The sequence below is a fragment of the Pongo pygmaeus genome, chromosome 3 (assembly GCF_028885625.2).
Source record: "Pongo pygmaeus isolate AG05252 chromosome 3, NHGRI_mPonPyg2-v2.0_pri, whole genome shotgun sequence".
NCBI classification, from domain to species: Eukaryota; Metazoa; Chordata; class Mammalia; order Primates; family Hominidae; genus Pongo; species Pongo pygmaeus.
The window spans coordinates 6,567,484-6,581,788 of NC_072376.2; the positions used below are offsets into that span (position 1 = coordinate 6,567,484).

At 57.0% G+C, this 14,305-nt stretch overlaps 1 protein-coding gene across 2 annotated transcripts in view; it reads right to left on the minus strand.

Annotated features, from left to right (window-relative positions):
* Nucleotides 1-335: 335 nt before the first annotated feature.
* WFS1 (wolframin ER transmembrane glycoprotein) overlaps nucleotides 336-14,305 on the minus strand; it is a 33,511-nt gene continuing 19,541 nt past the window's right edge. For both annotated transcript variants that reach the window (XM_054484759.2, XM_054484758.2), the window contains exons 5-8: nucleotides 12,164-12,334; nucleotides 11,572-11,652; nucleotides 8,057-8,205; nucleotides 336-2,936 (exon numbers count right to left, since the gene is read on the minus strand). In XM_054484759.2, the coding sequence (XP_054340734.1) occupies nucleotides 1,125-2,936; nucleotides 8,057-8,205; nucleotides 11,572-11,652; nucleotides 12,164-12,334 (2,213 nt within the window). In that variant the 3' untranslated portion in view covers nucleotides 336-1,124. The remainder of the gene's footprint in view (nucleotides 2,937-8,056; nucleotides 8,206-11,571; nucleotides 11,653-12,163; nucleotides 12,335-14,305) is intronic.

Here is a 14,305-nt window from a genome sequence, read left to right on the forward strand (position 1 = left end):
GGAATTCAAAGATAATTACGATTGTACACTTTACGCTCAGTAAGATCTGAGGATGGCTGGGCTGACACTCCATGGTCACCTTCAGCACAGGTGTCTCTGCACAGGCAGCCCATGCCCAGGCCACCCCACAGTTATGGCAGATGCCCCAGGGGCCCCTCCAGCTGGAGGTGAAGCCAGGGTCTGGCTTTGGCAGGAAGCCGTCAACTGAAACGTCAACCTTGCTCTTTTATAACTCAAATTGCACTTGCATTTCATTCAACAGGAGTGCAGGCTCTGCTGATTCTCACGCACGTACAAGAAAGACTTGTTTTCAGTAAAGAAAGGAAGGAAAGCACTGCAGGTTCCACCAGAGGTTTTTATTTCAGCCACTCAGGACCCTGGCTTTCTGCTCCACAGCACTAAGCACAGTCAGGCTCTTCTAAGCACTGGCAGGGACCTCCCCCACCGCCCCCACAGGGTTCTCTGTTTCTCAAGTCCTGATGGATTCAGGCAAGACCTTCACACATTCACCACCTACCTGCTGGACAGGAGGGTCAGGAGGCAGCCTGTGGTGCTGAGCTCAGTGTGACACACTGCCAGTGTGCTGCCTCCCCCAGCCTCTGATGGGGCCGGGCCTTGACCACGTGACAGGCTCAAGCTGCTGTGCACATCCCCCAGGAAAGGGGAAGAGCTACTAAGGTTTAGCAGTGACCAAAGAAATAAGAAATGCTACTGTGGAGGTTACACAGATGCTTATTTGGTTCTTTAAACAAATCTAACACAAAAGAAAGAGGCAACAGGGTGCTTGAAGGTGGGGGAGGAGAGGGAATCTCATCTGTAGTGCTTTTTGAGACACGGGAACCTCCTAGTCTAGCCTGGCACACCCACGTCACTCGGAAAGGTCGGGCTCGGGGTGGAGATGGCATGCAATTCCCAACACACTTGGTATTCACAGTGGACAGAGCTACACAGCAGTCTCCCCTTTGTCAGGGTCCACGCAATCTACACATGGACACAAGGTCTCTGCAGCCACGGTCTGCACACGTGGGCACAGACGGCACTGGTGGATGCCTGTGGGGCTGGGGCCACACTGGGGAAGGGCCTCATGGCAACATGCACTGGAAGCTCCTCGTGGCAGACCATCCTCAGGCCGCCGACAGGAACGGGAAGAAGAAGAAGTCGAAGGCGAACTTCACGGCGCCATGCACGGTGCTGCGCCAGTCGTGCTCGATCTTCACGTGCCGCCTGGCGGGCGAGAGCTGGGCCATGCAGTTGAGGCAGCTGATGGCCTTGAGCTCGAAGACAGGCCACTTGCTGCCCAGGCGGCCCTCCAGGATGGTGCTGAACTCAATGAGGCTGCCCTGGCGCAGGCTGAGCAGCACACTCTTGAACTCGCTGCTGGCCCGCAGCACGATGTCCTTGGTGACGTCGTCCTCCTCGCGGCTGCGCGAGCCCTCGGCGCCGCTGCTGAATGGCATGCCCACGGTGATCTCAAACTTGTAGCGGTCAAATTTCTTGATGTGGCAGGGGTGCTTGGCCAGCAGCTTAAGGCGACAGAGCTCCTCCTCAGCTGTGGAGGTGTTGCCAGGGCTGCAGGCGGGGTAGGCCTCGCCGTAGAGGCAGCGCATCCAGTCGCCGATGAAGAACGGGAGCATGTTGATGGCAGACTCGGCGCTGTTGTCGATGTCAGTCACGCGGACGTACTTGAAGCGGCCGGTCCACGTGACCCTGTGGCCCTCCAGGTGGCTGCAGAGGATCTGGGTGCGCGCCATGTTGGTCTCCTTCCAGGCGCGTGGCCCGCACAGCACACCATACTGCTGCCAGGTCAGTGTGGAGTTGTAGACCTTCATGCCCTCTGAGCGGTACACATAGAACCAGCAGAACAGCACGATGGCCGTGAGCCACACCAGGATGAGCTTGACCATGGAGCTCCGCGTCAGGGACTTCACCATCCCCACCACAGAGAAGCTGGCCTTGGTCCACCAGCGCAACAGCAGGGGCACACTACAGACCGCCATGGTGACTGCGATCTTGGTGAGCTCCAGAGACATGAACCACCGGGCAAACTGCAGCACGCCCACCAGGGCCAGGCCGGCCACCAGGATGGGGAGGGCAAAGAGGAAGAGGAAGTAGCCGATGGAGGCGCGGAGCAGCCCCAGGCCGGTGGACTCCAACAGGATGACCACCGAGAGCTCACACCACATGAAGCACACCAGGTAGGGCACCAGGTAACAGTAGGTCCCCTTGAAATTCCTCAGCTGCGCCATGCGGAAGAAGAGATAGAGCAGGTAGACGTACAGCAGGCAAGGGACGCTGACGTTGAGGACGACCAGGTGGCCGACAGGCATGGTGATGAAGGTCTGGCCAAGGAACTTCAGGTAGGGCCAATTCAGGGGCATGGAGGGCAGCAGTGACAGCAGGCCAGCAGTGACCTCGGTGGCCAGGGCCCTGCGCGTGTAGGGCTCTGCGTGGGTGCTCAGGCTCAGGTAGCTGGTCACAGTAAAGAAGCCGGCGATGACAGCCAGCTCCGAGCAGGGGATGCAGTCCTTGCTGGCGATGGGGAAGGAGAAGATGACGAAGACAACAGAGAGCAGGAAGTGGGCATAGGGCTCCAGGTGGTTCCAGCCGAAGTTGACCTCGGCCTGCTCCACATCCAGGTTGGGTTCGAAGCGCAGCAGCAGGTCAGTGAGGGTGCGGAAGTTCTCCCAGGCCTTGCTGTCCTGGAACACCTTGAGGGTGCAGATCACCATGGAGATGAAGGACAGGTAGAAGATGACCAACGGGATGAAGAAGGCGAAGAAGTCGATGGTGAGGTTGCTGATGATGAAGAAGAAGATGAGGGCGTTGATGTGGTGCGTGGGGATGATGGTGGACAGCCAGTGCATGCCCGCCCTGGAGGCCATGTCAATCAGGTACTCCTTGATCTCCATGATAGCGTGCAGGGGGTACTTGACCACCTGGAGGAAAGATGGTACGTGGGGACCAGGCTTGGACAGGACCCCCACTGCTGCCATTTCAGGCCTCCCTCTGACCACCCTGCCTCTGGGCAAAGGGAACACGCACCCCTGTGTTTTCCCATCACCAGCCCCATCCTAGTGGTCCTCCCTTCCACCCTTCTCCAGGTGGCCCTCCCCACGCTCGTGGTCCCTGTGGGCCCTCCCTCTTCTGGGCCTGGAGCCCCCTTCTGCCCCCCACCTACCAGCGTGACTAGATGCATGCGTGCTTCTCTCCCTGCAAGACCTCCAGCACCTGGAGGGACCCAGGGGCTCCCCACTTCCCTCCCCTCAGGGTCACCCACATGAAGAGATGACAGAGCCCTGAGATGCCTGTCTGGGAGCTGGTTTTGTGACCCAGCTCTGCACTGCAGCAAGGCCGTCACCTCCCTGAGCCTCCATGAAGGGAAATGGCAATCCTTACAAGGAGGGGAAGCCGCAGGTAGTCCCGGGAGCGGCGGCAGAGCAAGCATTAGGGAAGGAGTTCAGTGCAGACACAGGCAGAGGGACCAGCACCACTCTCCCAGCAAAGACACCGTTCAGCTGCACGGGGCGGCCGGGTGAGCTGCCTTCCCTATGGCAGGAGTCCCTGAGAAGCAGCTGCCAGGCCACCTTCCGCCCCTACACACACGTGCACACTCACACACACGCAACCCACCCCTACACACATTCACACATTCACACGTGCACACGTGCACACCCACCCCTGCACACTCAAGGGCACACCCACCCCCACACGTGCACTCTCACACATGCACACCCACCCCTACACATGTACACATATGAACACCTACCCTACACGTCTGCACCTACACATAAACACCAGCACACCCCCGCCCCCCATAGTGCTTATAATAGGCGCACGATCCCACAGTCACGGCCAAAGGCTGCCTTCCCCCAACCTGTGGGTCCTGCTCCCCTGCTCTGCATGCAGCGCTAAGGTCAGAGAGTTCTTGGCCTTCACCACAGCCAAGAGGAGCAGAGGGCTGAGGGAGGCATGCTGGGAGCAGCCTCGGGATGGGGTGAAGCAGTGCTGCCACCCAGGGCCGGCCCCGATGCCTTCCTGGTCTGTGCAGAACTCAGAGGCCTTGAGCCCTGCCAGAACACGGGGCAGCCAGGCAGAGGGACTGGAGGGGATGGGGGAGAAAGTGGCCATGGTGCCAGTGCTCACGCAGCATGGCGTGGCATACAAAGCAGGGTCTGTGCATCTTCAGAAGTGCCAGGGGCCTGGACCAACACCAGGAAGTGGACGCCTAGGGGGCGGCCCCACATGGGGGTAGGGAAGTCTGGCTGCGTGTCCAGAGCCCACTGAGGGGCTATATGACACAGCCAGGCTGCAGTACCAACAGACAAGAAGTGGCAGCCACACCCCATCAGCTCAGGGCCTCGGGCCAGCACCAGACCCCACAAATCCCCTGGGGTAGGTTCTCTCCACCTGGCCCACCAGAAGGCCAAGGAGGGATCCCAGGTGAATGGCAACTAGGTGACAACACCAGAATGTGGCCCTCATCTGCCAACAGCCTTGGCTGTCAGCTCTGCAGGACCAGGACACCTGGAAACAACTGGAAAACTGAGTCTTCCACAGATGAGAGGGACAGGCTCATGGAAGAAACTGAAGTGTTTAGGAGTGCGTGCATGCACATCACACAATCTTCTACAGATGAGAGGGGTAGGCTCATGGAGGAAACAAGTGTTCAGGAGTGTGTGCATGCACGTCTACACGTGTGGGGGAACAGCTCTGCTGCTTCATATATATTTGTGACAGTCCACTTAATCTCTGTTTTATAACAAGCAAATAAACGATTAACGCAGCTAACAGCTCCCCCAGCTCTCTGGGGTCAACAACCTTCTACACAAGCAGAGAGGCGCTCACACTGCCAGGAGATGGCCAGGGAAGACCAGGCACTACAGGATTTGAGGGCATTTCCAATGCTTGCCAGAGAGCCAGAGGGCATTTATGAAAACCAGCCTACTCCAGGGTTTGTTTGGGGCGAACCCCTGTAGTATGACGCCAGGCCAGCTGGCTAAAATCAACAGCTACACATGAGTCAACATGTACGTCAGCTGGCAGGCTGCTCAGTTAATCCCTGTGTGGGGGCCTTGCTAACAGCAGCACAACTAAAGGTGGCCCGGGCCGCCACTGCTCACTACCACTGTCTCACGTACAACCGCCAGGGTAGCAAGGGGGTGGCCTTGGTAAAAAATCTGAAATCCTGTCTTACTCAAAGCCATGCACATTCTTTTGCCTAGAGGAACACACACAACCGCCTGGTTGAGAGGGCCTTTAAAAGACAAGGAATATTCTAGAACATTACGTTGGATGGCATCTAGCCTCTGCTCGGACAGTGTGGAGGGGCTGGTCCCCCACCTGAACTCAATGACCAGGGAACGATCCCCTTTTTAAAGCCCCAATTTCTGCTCCCTGCAATGTCCACCCAAGACCTTCCTCTGACATGGGATTAAAAAGTTCAGCCTCCTTTTCTGCAGAGAAGGTCCAAACAAATTCAACTCCTGAGATGGAAAAAGAAGGAAATTTTAAAAATATGAGTGAGGAGTCTGCCTCTATGAATAGAACACTGCAGAGCTCTCTGTTTGGGCCTGTAGTGATCGGCCCTTCTGCTGCCACGAGAAACCAGGCAGCAGCGTCACCACACGGGTGGCCGAGCGGACCCGTGAAGAAGGCAGGCTGGGGAAGGGAGCCAAGACGAGATTCTGCTCAAACCTGTGGGCAAAAATGTTCCCGTGTCGGATCTTCCAATTATGTAACGTTAAAAATGTTAGGATTTTAAGATATTAAGTTTGTTTTCATAGGATTTTATCTACGATGACAGCTTGCACCTCCAGGCTCCAGAAGAGAACTGTGTGGAGTCTGGAACATTCTTTGTGGGAGTAAGGCTGGCTCACAAAGAGGCGTCTGTCATTTTCACTTTGAGTGAAGACCTCTCCTTATTCTACAAAAGGCTACTAAAAGCTGGGACAGCTCTCAGCCCTGGGAGATGCTTGTGACAATTCATTACCTCCCTCAAAAGAGACTTCTAAGAAGACAAACTGCAAAGGAATCAAAGTGCTCTGACAGCATCAAAAACTGAAGGGAAACAGAGTCTTGTTTACTTCTTGTCAAAACAGTTTAAATCTCTCCCTTCTAAAAAGGACTTTCAGACTGGACACAGTGTCTCACGCCTGAATCCCAGCAGTTTGGGAGGCCAAAGTGGGAGGCTCACTTGACCCAGGAGTTTGAGACCAGCGTAGATAACAATAGTGAGACCCCCATCGCTACAAAATGTTTTCAAAAAATCAGCTGGGTGTGGTGGCACATGCCTGTAGTCCAGCTATTTGGGAGGCTGAGGTGGGAGGCTCACTTGAGTCTGGCATGTTGAGGCTGCAGTGAGCTGTGACCGTGCCACTGTACTCCAGCCTGAGCAACAGAACGAGACCCTGTCATTTAAGTAACATAAATAAATAGGACTTTTAGATGCTACACAACACTGGACTCACCATCCATAACTAGGTGACATAATTTTCCGAACAGGATGCATACGCAAGGAGGCATTATTATAATAGTACTTACACCAGATGGCATAAACTGCGACACCTGGGCCATGGCTGCCTGACCCAAGGGTCTTCTCCAAGTTAACTCTTTCACCTGTGACCCTCTCTCTCATTTCGGGAGTGTCTTTGCCAAAACCATGCCAGCACCCCAGCTTCCTCATCTCCTGTAAGGAGATGATGGCACCCAATCTGTGAATATGCTCGCCCAGTGCCAGCTCTGAGCAGACCATCAGTAAAGACCATGTGCTCCCTTGGTTCAAGTTCTTGGCCATCCTGGCCCATGTCTCAGAACCTCTGCAGAGCGGTCGGTGTCAGACCCTGGACATACAGCCTGTCCCAAGTGGGAGGAGCAGAATCTTCCACCTGCCACGCTAAAGGACTCGCAGCTCTGGGCACTCAGGGGGCTCACACACAGACCCGTCTGGCTCCGAGTCCCTGGAGCAGGGCTGCTGTGCCTGCTGCTCTTTGGGCTGAAGCTGCTCCTGCAGCACCTGCGTTCCTGCTCTTCCCCACTGGAGGGCGGGCCTACTCTGACCCTCTCCCTGGCTGGAAGATGGTGACCTTTCAGCCTACTGCCTGCCTGACAGCTGGTGGCCCAACCATCTCCTGGTCTTGGCCCTGACTCACGTGCCCATCTGAATACACTGAGGGCAGTTCCTCCAGGTTCTCAGTCAGTTCAGAAGACAGAACCCCAGGGTGTCTGCATGATACTGCCCGCAGCCTCTGTGACAATCATCTGCTGGGGCCCCTTGTGCTGGCCTCAGCTTGGGGATACTGGGTCAGGAGGCCAAGCTTCTGGAAATCCTGGTGTTCTCTGCAGAGTGAGACAGGCACACATCTAATTCAACCATGCGAGCTGAACCGTGGGCAACTCTGTGAGAGGCCATAGGGCCACATGGCCAAGAAAACAAGCTGTCAGGCCAGGAGTAGGGGCCGCACTGCTGGGCTTCCTGCTCCCCGCTTTCCTCCTGCCGCCCAAGCTGCTCATGTCCTCCAGGTGTGCCCAATGGCACCCTGCACAAGTGCCACCCACCACGCTCCCACACTGGCCTCACTCCCTGAGCCCTTGCAGATCCAGGGACAGTAGGCGCCTCTGCACGTCCTCCCTGGCCTGACGGACACGGCACTTTGTTTTCAGGGAAGGCATCTTCAAGGCACTGGCCTCCACTCTGGACCATACATGGAGAAATCCGCTAAGTGATGAAGTCTAGATGGAAGTCGGCGTCCAGCCCGCCCCACTGCCCCCTACACTCTGCACAGAAAGACCCGAGGGCCCCTTGCTTGCCATCCCAGCACTCCTGCCCAACACTGACCCTGGTTTCTGAGCCTGACAGCGCAGAAAAGAAAGGCCTCTCTCCCGAGGGCACATCCTTATGAGGATAGATGATGCCCCAAAGGTACCAGCGGCATGGCTGTAAGACACTCTGTGTTAGGCGAGAACCTCCCCACCTGCAACTTCCTGGAAGGTGCCCCGCCTGAGGTGCACAAGTCCCTGGGAGGCAGGCTCCGGCCTGACCAGGGTCTTGGTTACTCACTTTCAGGCGCAGCGGCAGGTCCTCAGGGCTCTTCCCCGCCAGCTCGTCATCATCTTCGTCATCCTGCAGGAACAGGCTGCTGGGGATGACGCCCTTGGCATACTTCTTAGTGATCTCCACAAAGTCATCCAGCGCGATGTAGTTCTTGGCTGAAGCATGAGAGAAAACAGCATGGGCGCCCCACACTGCAGCCCCACTGCCGCCCTCACACAGAGCAATGGGCTGGGGACGGTGGCGTGGGGCCAAGCTAAGAAAGGAGCTGAGTGGGTTCAGGTGGAGGAAACCCTTCCCTGGGCGGCCTGAGGGTTGAGGACCAGGCTGGGTGAGGAGGAAGGGGGCAGGTTTGCCGAGTACCAGCCTCCACTCCTGGCCCCCGGCCCCTGGGTGTGCTGTCCCCCACCCTAAGTGTCCTCTGCCTAGCTCCTCATGCCTGGGGCCACTCACCCACACCTTTCACCCAGTTTACCTGCCAAGCCTTACAACCTGCATCTCCAGTGCATGCTGACGCCCTCCTCTTCCAGCCAGCATGGGGCTTCTCACAGCACAGGTGACAAGCCGCCCTGTAGGCCAGCACCCTGCCAACTGCGCCATCCAACATGATCTGCGCCCCCAACCCCTCCATTCAACATGATCCACCCAGGGCCTACTGTGCACCTGCTAACCGCTCCATCCAACATGATCTGCCACACACCTACTATGTGCCTGCTAACACCTCCATCCAACATGTGTCTGCCATGGGCCTCCTACATGCCTGCTAACACCTCCATCCAACATGTGTCTGCCATGGGCCTCCTACATGCCTGCTAACACCTCCATCCAACATGTGTCTGCCATGGGCCTCCTACATGCCTGCTAACAAACACCTCCATCCAACATGTGTCTGCCATGGGCCTCCTACATGCCTGCTAACAAACACCTCCATCCAACGTGTGTCTGCCATGGGCCTCCTACATGCCTGCTAACAAAACACCTCCATCCAACATGTGTCTGCCATGGGCCTCCTACATGCCTGCTAACACCTCCATCCAACATGTGTCTGCCATGGGCCTCCTACATGCCTGCTAACAAACACCTCCATCCAACATGTGTCTGCCATGGGCCTCCTACATGCCTGCTAACACCTCCATCCAACATGTGTCTGCCATGGGCCTCCTACATGCCTGCTAACCCGTCCATTCAACATGCGTCCTGCCATGGGCCGACTTACCCCTCCATCCAACATCTTCCACCAAGAGCCTGCTACGTGCCCACTGATCCCTCCATCCAACATGATCCACGAGAGCTACATGCCCACTGACCCCTCTATCCAACATGATCCCCTAGGAGGGAATGAGGCCCCTGAAGGACCCCAGCTGCCGTGGTGAGATGGTGACCAGGAGGGCCTCCATGGGAAGGATGGGAAAGAAAGGACCATGCTCGGGCAGGGCAGAGGGAGACAAGCCAGGGTGCTGCAGAAACCCTAGGGAGGAGACAGGCTGCATCCAAGATGGCAGCCACGATAGTGGGCGCTGACAGACCTCCTAATGGATCAGCTGTGTGTGCAAGAGGAGAGGAGTCGGGGCAGCACCCAGATGTAGCGGCAGCAAAGAGAGATGAGGCAGCCTTGGGGGGGCCCACATAGGTGGCAGGTGGCACAGGCCTCAGCAGCTCACTGTAGACCGAGCTGTGAGCTGACCATGGGACAGCCAGATACAGGAGATGTGGAAGGAGCACGGGCTGGATGCAGCCTGGGCGGGCAGGGTGCTTGCGGGTTGAGGACGGCGTCTGACACACGAGAGTGGTCACCAACGCCACCCATACATCTCCCTACCAGGGCACAGTCCCTATGGGAAGACCCTGGTCCCCACAAGGAAGGCCCCTGTCCTCATAGGGACGAATACCGTGGGCAGGATATCCTGTCCTGAGAGACAGGACATCAGTCTAGGGACCCCAAGAAGGAGCAGCCAGTGTGCCATCAAGGACCCCGGGCCTGGTTGGGGAGAGGGCTCGAAGGAGAAGAGCAGTCATCTCTGCCCACGCCACTGACGGATCAAGTCAGACAAGGACAAGAAGTGACCAAGCAAGGGGGTCACTGATGGCCTAGACGAGCCGCTTTGGTGGAATAATGTGGGAAAGGCCTGAGAGCAAAGGACGGGGGACGAGAGAAGGGGACGACAGACGCCCCTTTCTGGGAGTTCTGTTGGAAAAGCGGGCAGAGAAACAGATGATGCCTGATGGGAACGTTCTGATGGAGGGGAAACAATGGAGGTGCTGGGGCCCTGTCCCTGAGGGCCTGGTGGAGGGGACCACAGGCTGGCGGCGCTGACTCCTAACTCACTCCCAGCAACAGCGACTGGGCCCAGCAGCAGGTGTGCCCGGCTCATCACAAACCCCTGTGGGACTGGGAAGTGAGGTTGGGGTTCAAACTCTGCCTGCAGTGCCCCCCAGGATGGAGACCCAGGCTGGGCTGCTCCTGCCCAGAGGCGCCTCACTTCAGGACAGCAGGCACCATGCCACCTCAGCGGCAGGACACTGTCACAGCCTCTCTGGTCCTCGGGCTTCCGAGAGTCACAGATTTCTTCCCATTTGCATGTGAGGTGTTTCTTTGTCTCCCCCAAATGGAGCAGGAAAACAGCAGCGTATGCACCCATGTCCACCCACGCAGAAGCAAGGGCTCTGACCACACCCTCTGGACGGCTTCCTCACGGGCCCAGCGGGAAGGTGGGATCTGTGCTCCCACCTGTACTCTGCCCTACGTGCCACAGAGGCTCCTAGGACGGGCGAGGTCCTTCAGTCCCCTCGTCTGATCATCTTGCTGTTCAGAAGGGGAAACTGACACCCAGAAAGAAAAATGAGACCTGCCCGTGTCACAAGAGTCTGTGGCAGACCTGGGTCTTGGCCCATCCCCGCATTGATACTGAGCCCCCGAACCCCTAGCCTATCTTCTCCAGGACAGGAGCTCCCAGTGCCTCAGACTGCAGAGTCTACCCCATGTGGATGGAAGACTGAGGCTGGCCAGCTGCACGTGGAGGATGTGAAGTCTTTTCTCATTCTTTGACCACAAACATCCCAGAGGCACCCCCAGCTCAGTGTGCCCCAGAGACTCTATCCCCCCGCCTAGGCTCTGCCCGCTCCGTTCCCTGCCGACCTACAAAGGGCCTGTGCTGGGGCAGAGCCCCTTCTACAGCCTGCTGGGTCTCCTGGGCCTTTGCTCATGCTGTTCCCTCTGCCCGGAGCCCCCTCTCCTAACGCCCTCCTCATCCTTCCCCACTCAGGACTCCCCCGCCAGTCCCCACCCCCAGTATTTCCCTGTCCAAGAGGGACTGGCACATCATGGTTTCTGTCCTGGGTCTGCCTGCCCTCCAGTGCGTGTGCTCCAGGTGGGCAGGATCCACTCCCAGCGTCCAGAACACTGACCCCCAAACGGACTGCCTGAGATCCTAGCAGGGCCAGGATGGGGTCGCACAGGAAGGAGAGGTCGCCCTGCAGGTGCAGGCTGGGAGGCATGGGTGAGATGGGGCAGGGGCTGCACTCACACTCGCTGCTGACCAGGCGCTCCAGCATCCGCCTCTGCTTCTGCAGGGACTTGGGCACAGGGCCTGGCTGCACCCCTCCATCTGCAGGGGAGAGGGTGGATTAACAGTCAGACAGGTTGACTATCCCCTCGTGCCTTGCAGCCCACCAGAAACTGGCGCACTGTTCCTAGGGCATGCCAGTTCCAGGGGCATCCTACGTTCTGGGGAACACAGGGCCCCCAGGGCAGGCAGTGCAGGGGCCACCACACCTCTGCACTTCCAGCTGCTAGGGTGAACTCAGCACCCTGTAGCGTGCTCCCACTTGGTGACGGGCACAGTCCGTCCCATTGGTAGATGTGGTCACAGAGCACTGGGCAGAATACCCGCTGGTTCAATGAGTGAGCACTTGAGCCAGGGCAGATGCTGTCAAAATGCCATCCACACACCTCACCACTAGGGCATGGTCTCTACAGGAGGGTTCTGGTCCCCTGGTCCCCACAAGGAAGGCCCCTGCCCTCACAGGGAAGGTCCTGGCTCCTATGGGAAGACCCAGCCCCTGAGAGAAGGTCCTGGCCCCTGTGGGAAGGCTAGCGCCCAGGGTGAATCCTCGCACCGTGCTCATTGACCTGGCCGACGTTCTCCAGCAGCTCCGCCACGGCCACCTGCTTCTTCTTCTTGGGGTTGAGCTTCCAGTACATGACCAGGGCTGCCTTGCGCACAGCCCTCTCCAGGTCGGTCTCGGAGGAGAGCTGCCTCACCTCCTGTTCATTCTCGGATGTGATGCCTGAGGGACAGGATGTGGTCAAGGCCTTGTGTGCCCTGCCTAGAGCTTTCAGTGCCGCTCTGATCCCGCCAACTCTGCCTGGAAGGCTTTCAAGGGAGACTCATACAAGGTGTCAGGACTTGGTTACCAGGGAAGGATAGATGGACACCTGACCTAAGAGGACATCGCGCCATGCCCCTGCCACGCCCACTCTCCAGCTGGGAGGCCAGGCTGGTCTCGCACTAGACGCCCCTAAGTGCCCCCTACGTGCTGGCGGGAAGAAGGCAGCCTCTTCCTGTTCCTCCTGCTCTCATTTCACCCTCCCAGCAGGTGCCGCTATCCCCCTCTCAGAGGTGCAGACACGGAGGCACAGGCCTGTGCTCTGGCTCACCAAGGTCACACAGTCAGAAAGAGGCAGAGCTGTCTTGAACCCAGGGTGGACTCACTGCAGTCACCAGCCTGGGTGCACTGGCAGGGCCACCCCTGTGTCCACAGAGCTTTCCTCTGTTTCACACACGGCCCAGCCCCTTCTAAGGAAGGCTTGGACAGTGGGGAGAGTGAGAGCAGGTTTTACCGCTGGTCAGCAGCTGCCTTCCTCCCTTTACTCTCAACGGCCTGGGACACAGGCACAACCAAGCAGAGGGCAGGAGGACTGGCACGGAGGTCTGGATATTTTCTCCTTTTGAACATTTCCCAAATTTTCCACGTGAGCATGTATTTCTTTTCAAATCAGAAAGCACAACTGCACATCAGAAGGTGTGTGCAGCTGGGGGAACACGGGGCCAACCGGCCTCCTTGCACACTCTGCCCCAGCAGCCTCTGGGCTATCCCTGGCTCCCGACAGTGAGCTGTGTGGGCCGCCTGAGCCCCCTCCAGGTCATTCCACCTGCTCTGGAATCAGCAGGCCGAGTTGGTGAGAAATTCTGGCTAACAATGCCACTGTTAGTTTTTTCAAAATCATCAGTTTAATTTTCAAAGAAAGACTCTGTATAATAAATGTAACTCTTAAAATATTACGATACAAGCTGGGCGCGGCAGCTCACGCCTGTACTCTCATGGCTTTGGGAGGCCAAGGCGGGTGGATCACCTGAGGTCAGGAGTTTGTGACCAGCCTGGCCAACCTGATGAAACCCCGTCTCTACTAAAAATATAAAAATTAGCTGGGTGTGGTAATGCACGCCTGTAATCTCAGCTACTCAAAAGGCTGAGGCAGGAGAATTGCTTGAACCAGGGAGGTGGAGGTTACAGTGAGCTGAGATCACACCACTGCACTCCAGCCTGGGCGACAGAGTGAGACTCCATCTCAAAAAAACAAACAAAACAACAATAACAAAAACCAGAAGGAAATACACCAAAATATGGGGAGCTGCTTCTGGGCTTCAAGGTTATAAGTAATTTATATCTTTATGTTTTCTACATAGTCCAAGTTTTCTATGATAAGCATAAAATACTTTTATAATCTGAAAAAAAAGGTATCATTATAAAAAATACCTTTGTGACACCCACTTTTATCTTTCCCTGAGGCGTGGAACCTTCGGGAAGCACGCTGCCCCATGGCACCAGGGACAGCCACTTCCCTTGCATAGGACAATGTCCTAACTGACCACCCATGGCCTGAGCTGCATCCCTTTCCTCCCCTGCCTCTCTGTTTGAAAGAGATTATCTATGAAGGGTCAGCCTGCCTCCTCCCAAAGTGAGCACACCTGCCCGGGTCTGCGTGAGCCCACAGCCCCTCAGCTGGTCCGCCCAGACTGGATGGACATTAGCTCAGGGGCATGGTCCGCTCTGACTGCAGGCCACATCACAGTCTCCAGCTTTGCCTCAGGGAAGCTGCCTCTCAGCTGAACCCAGGATCGATGTCTCAGTTTGGATCAGAACCCAGCAGGGAAGCAGGATGTATAGTTACCGCTTGGAGACACCAACACAAGCCAAAGAGAATGAAAATGGCTTGGTCTGTTAAATATCCCATGTTAGGTCCAGAAACCGTGTCTA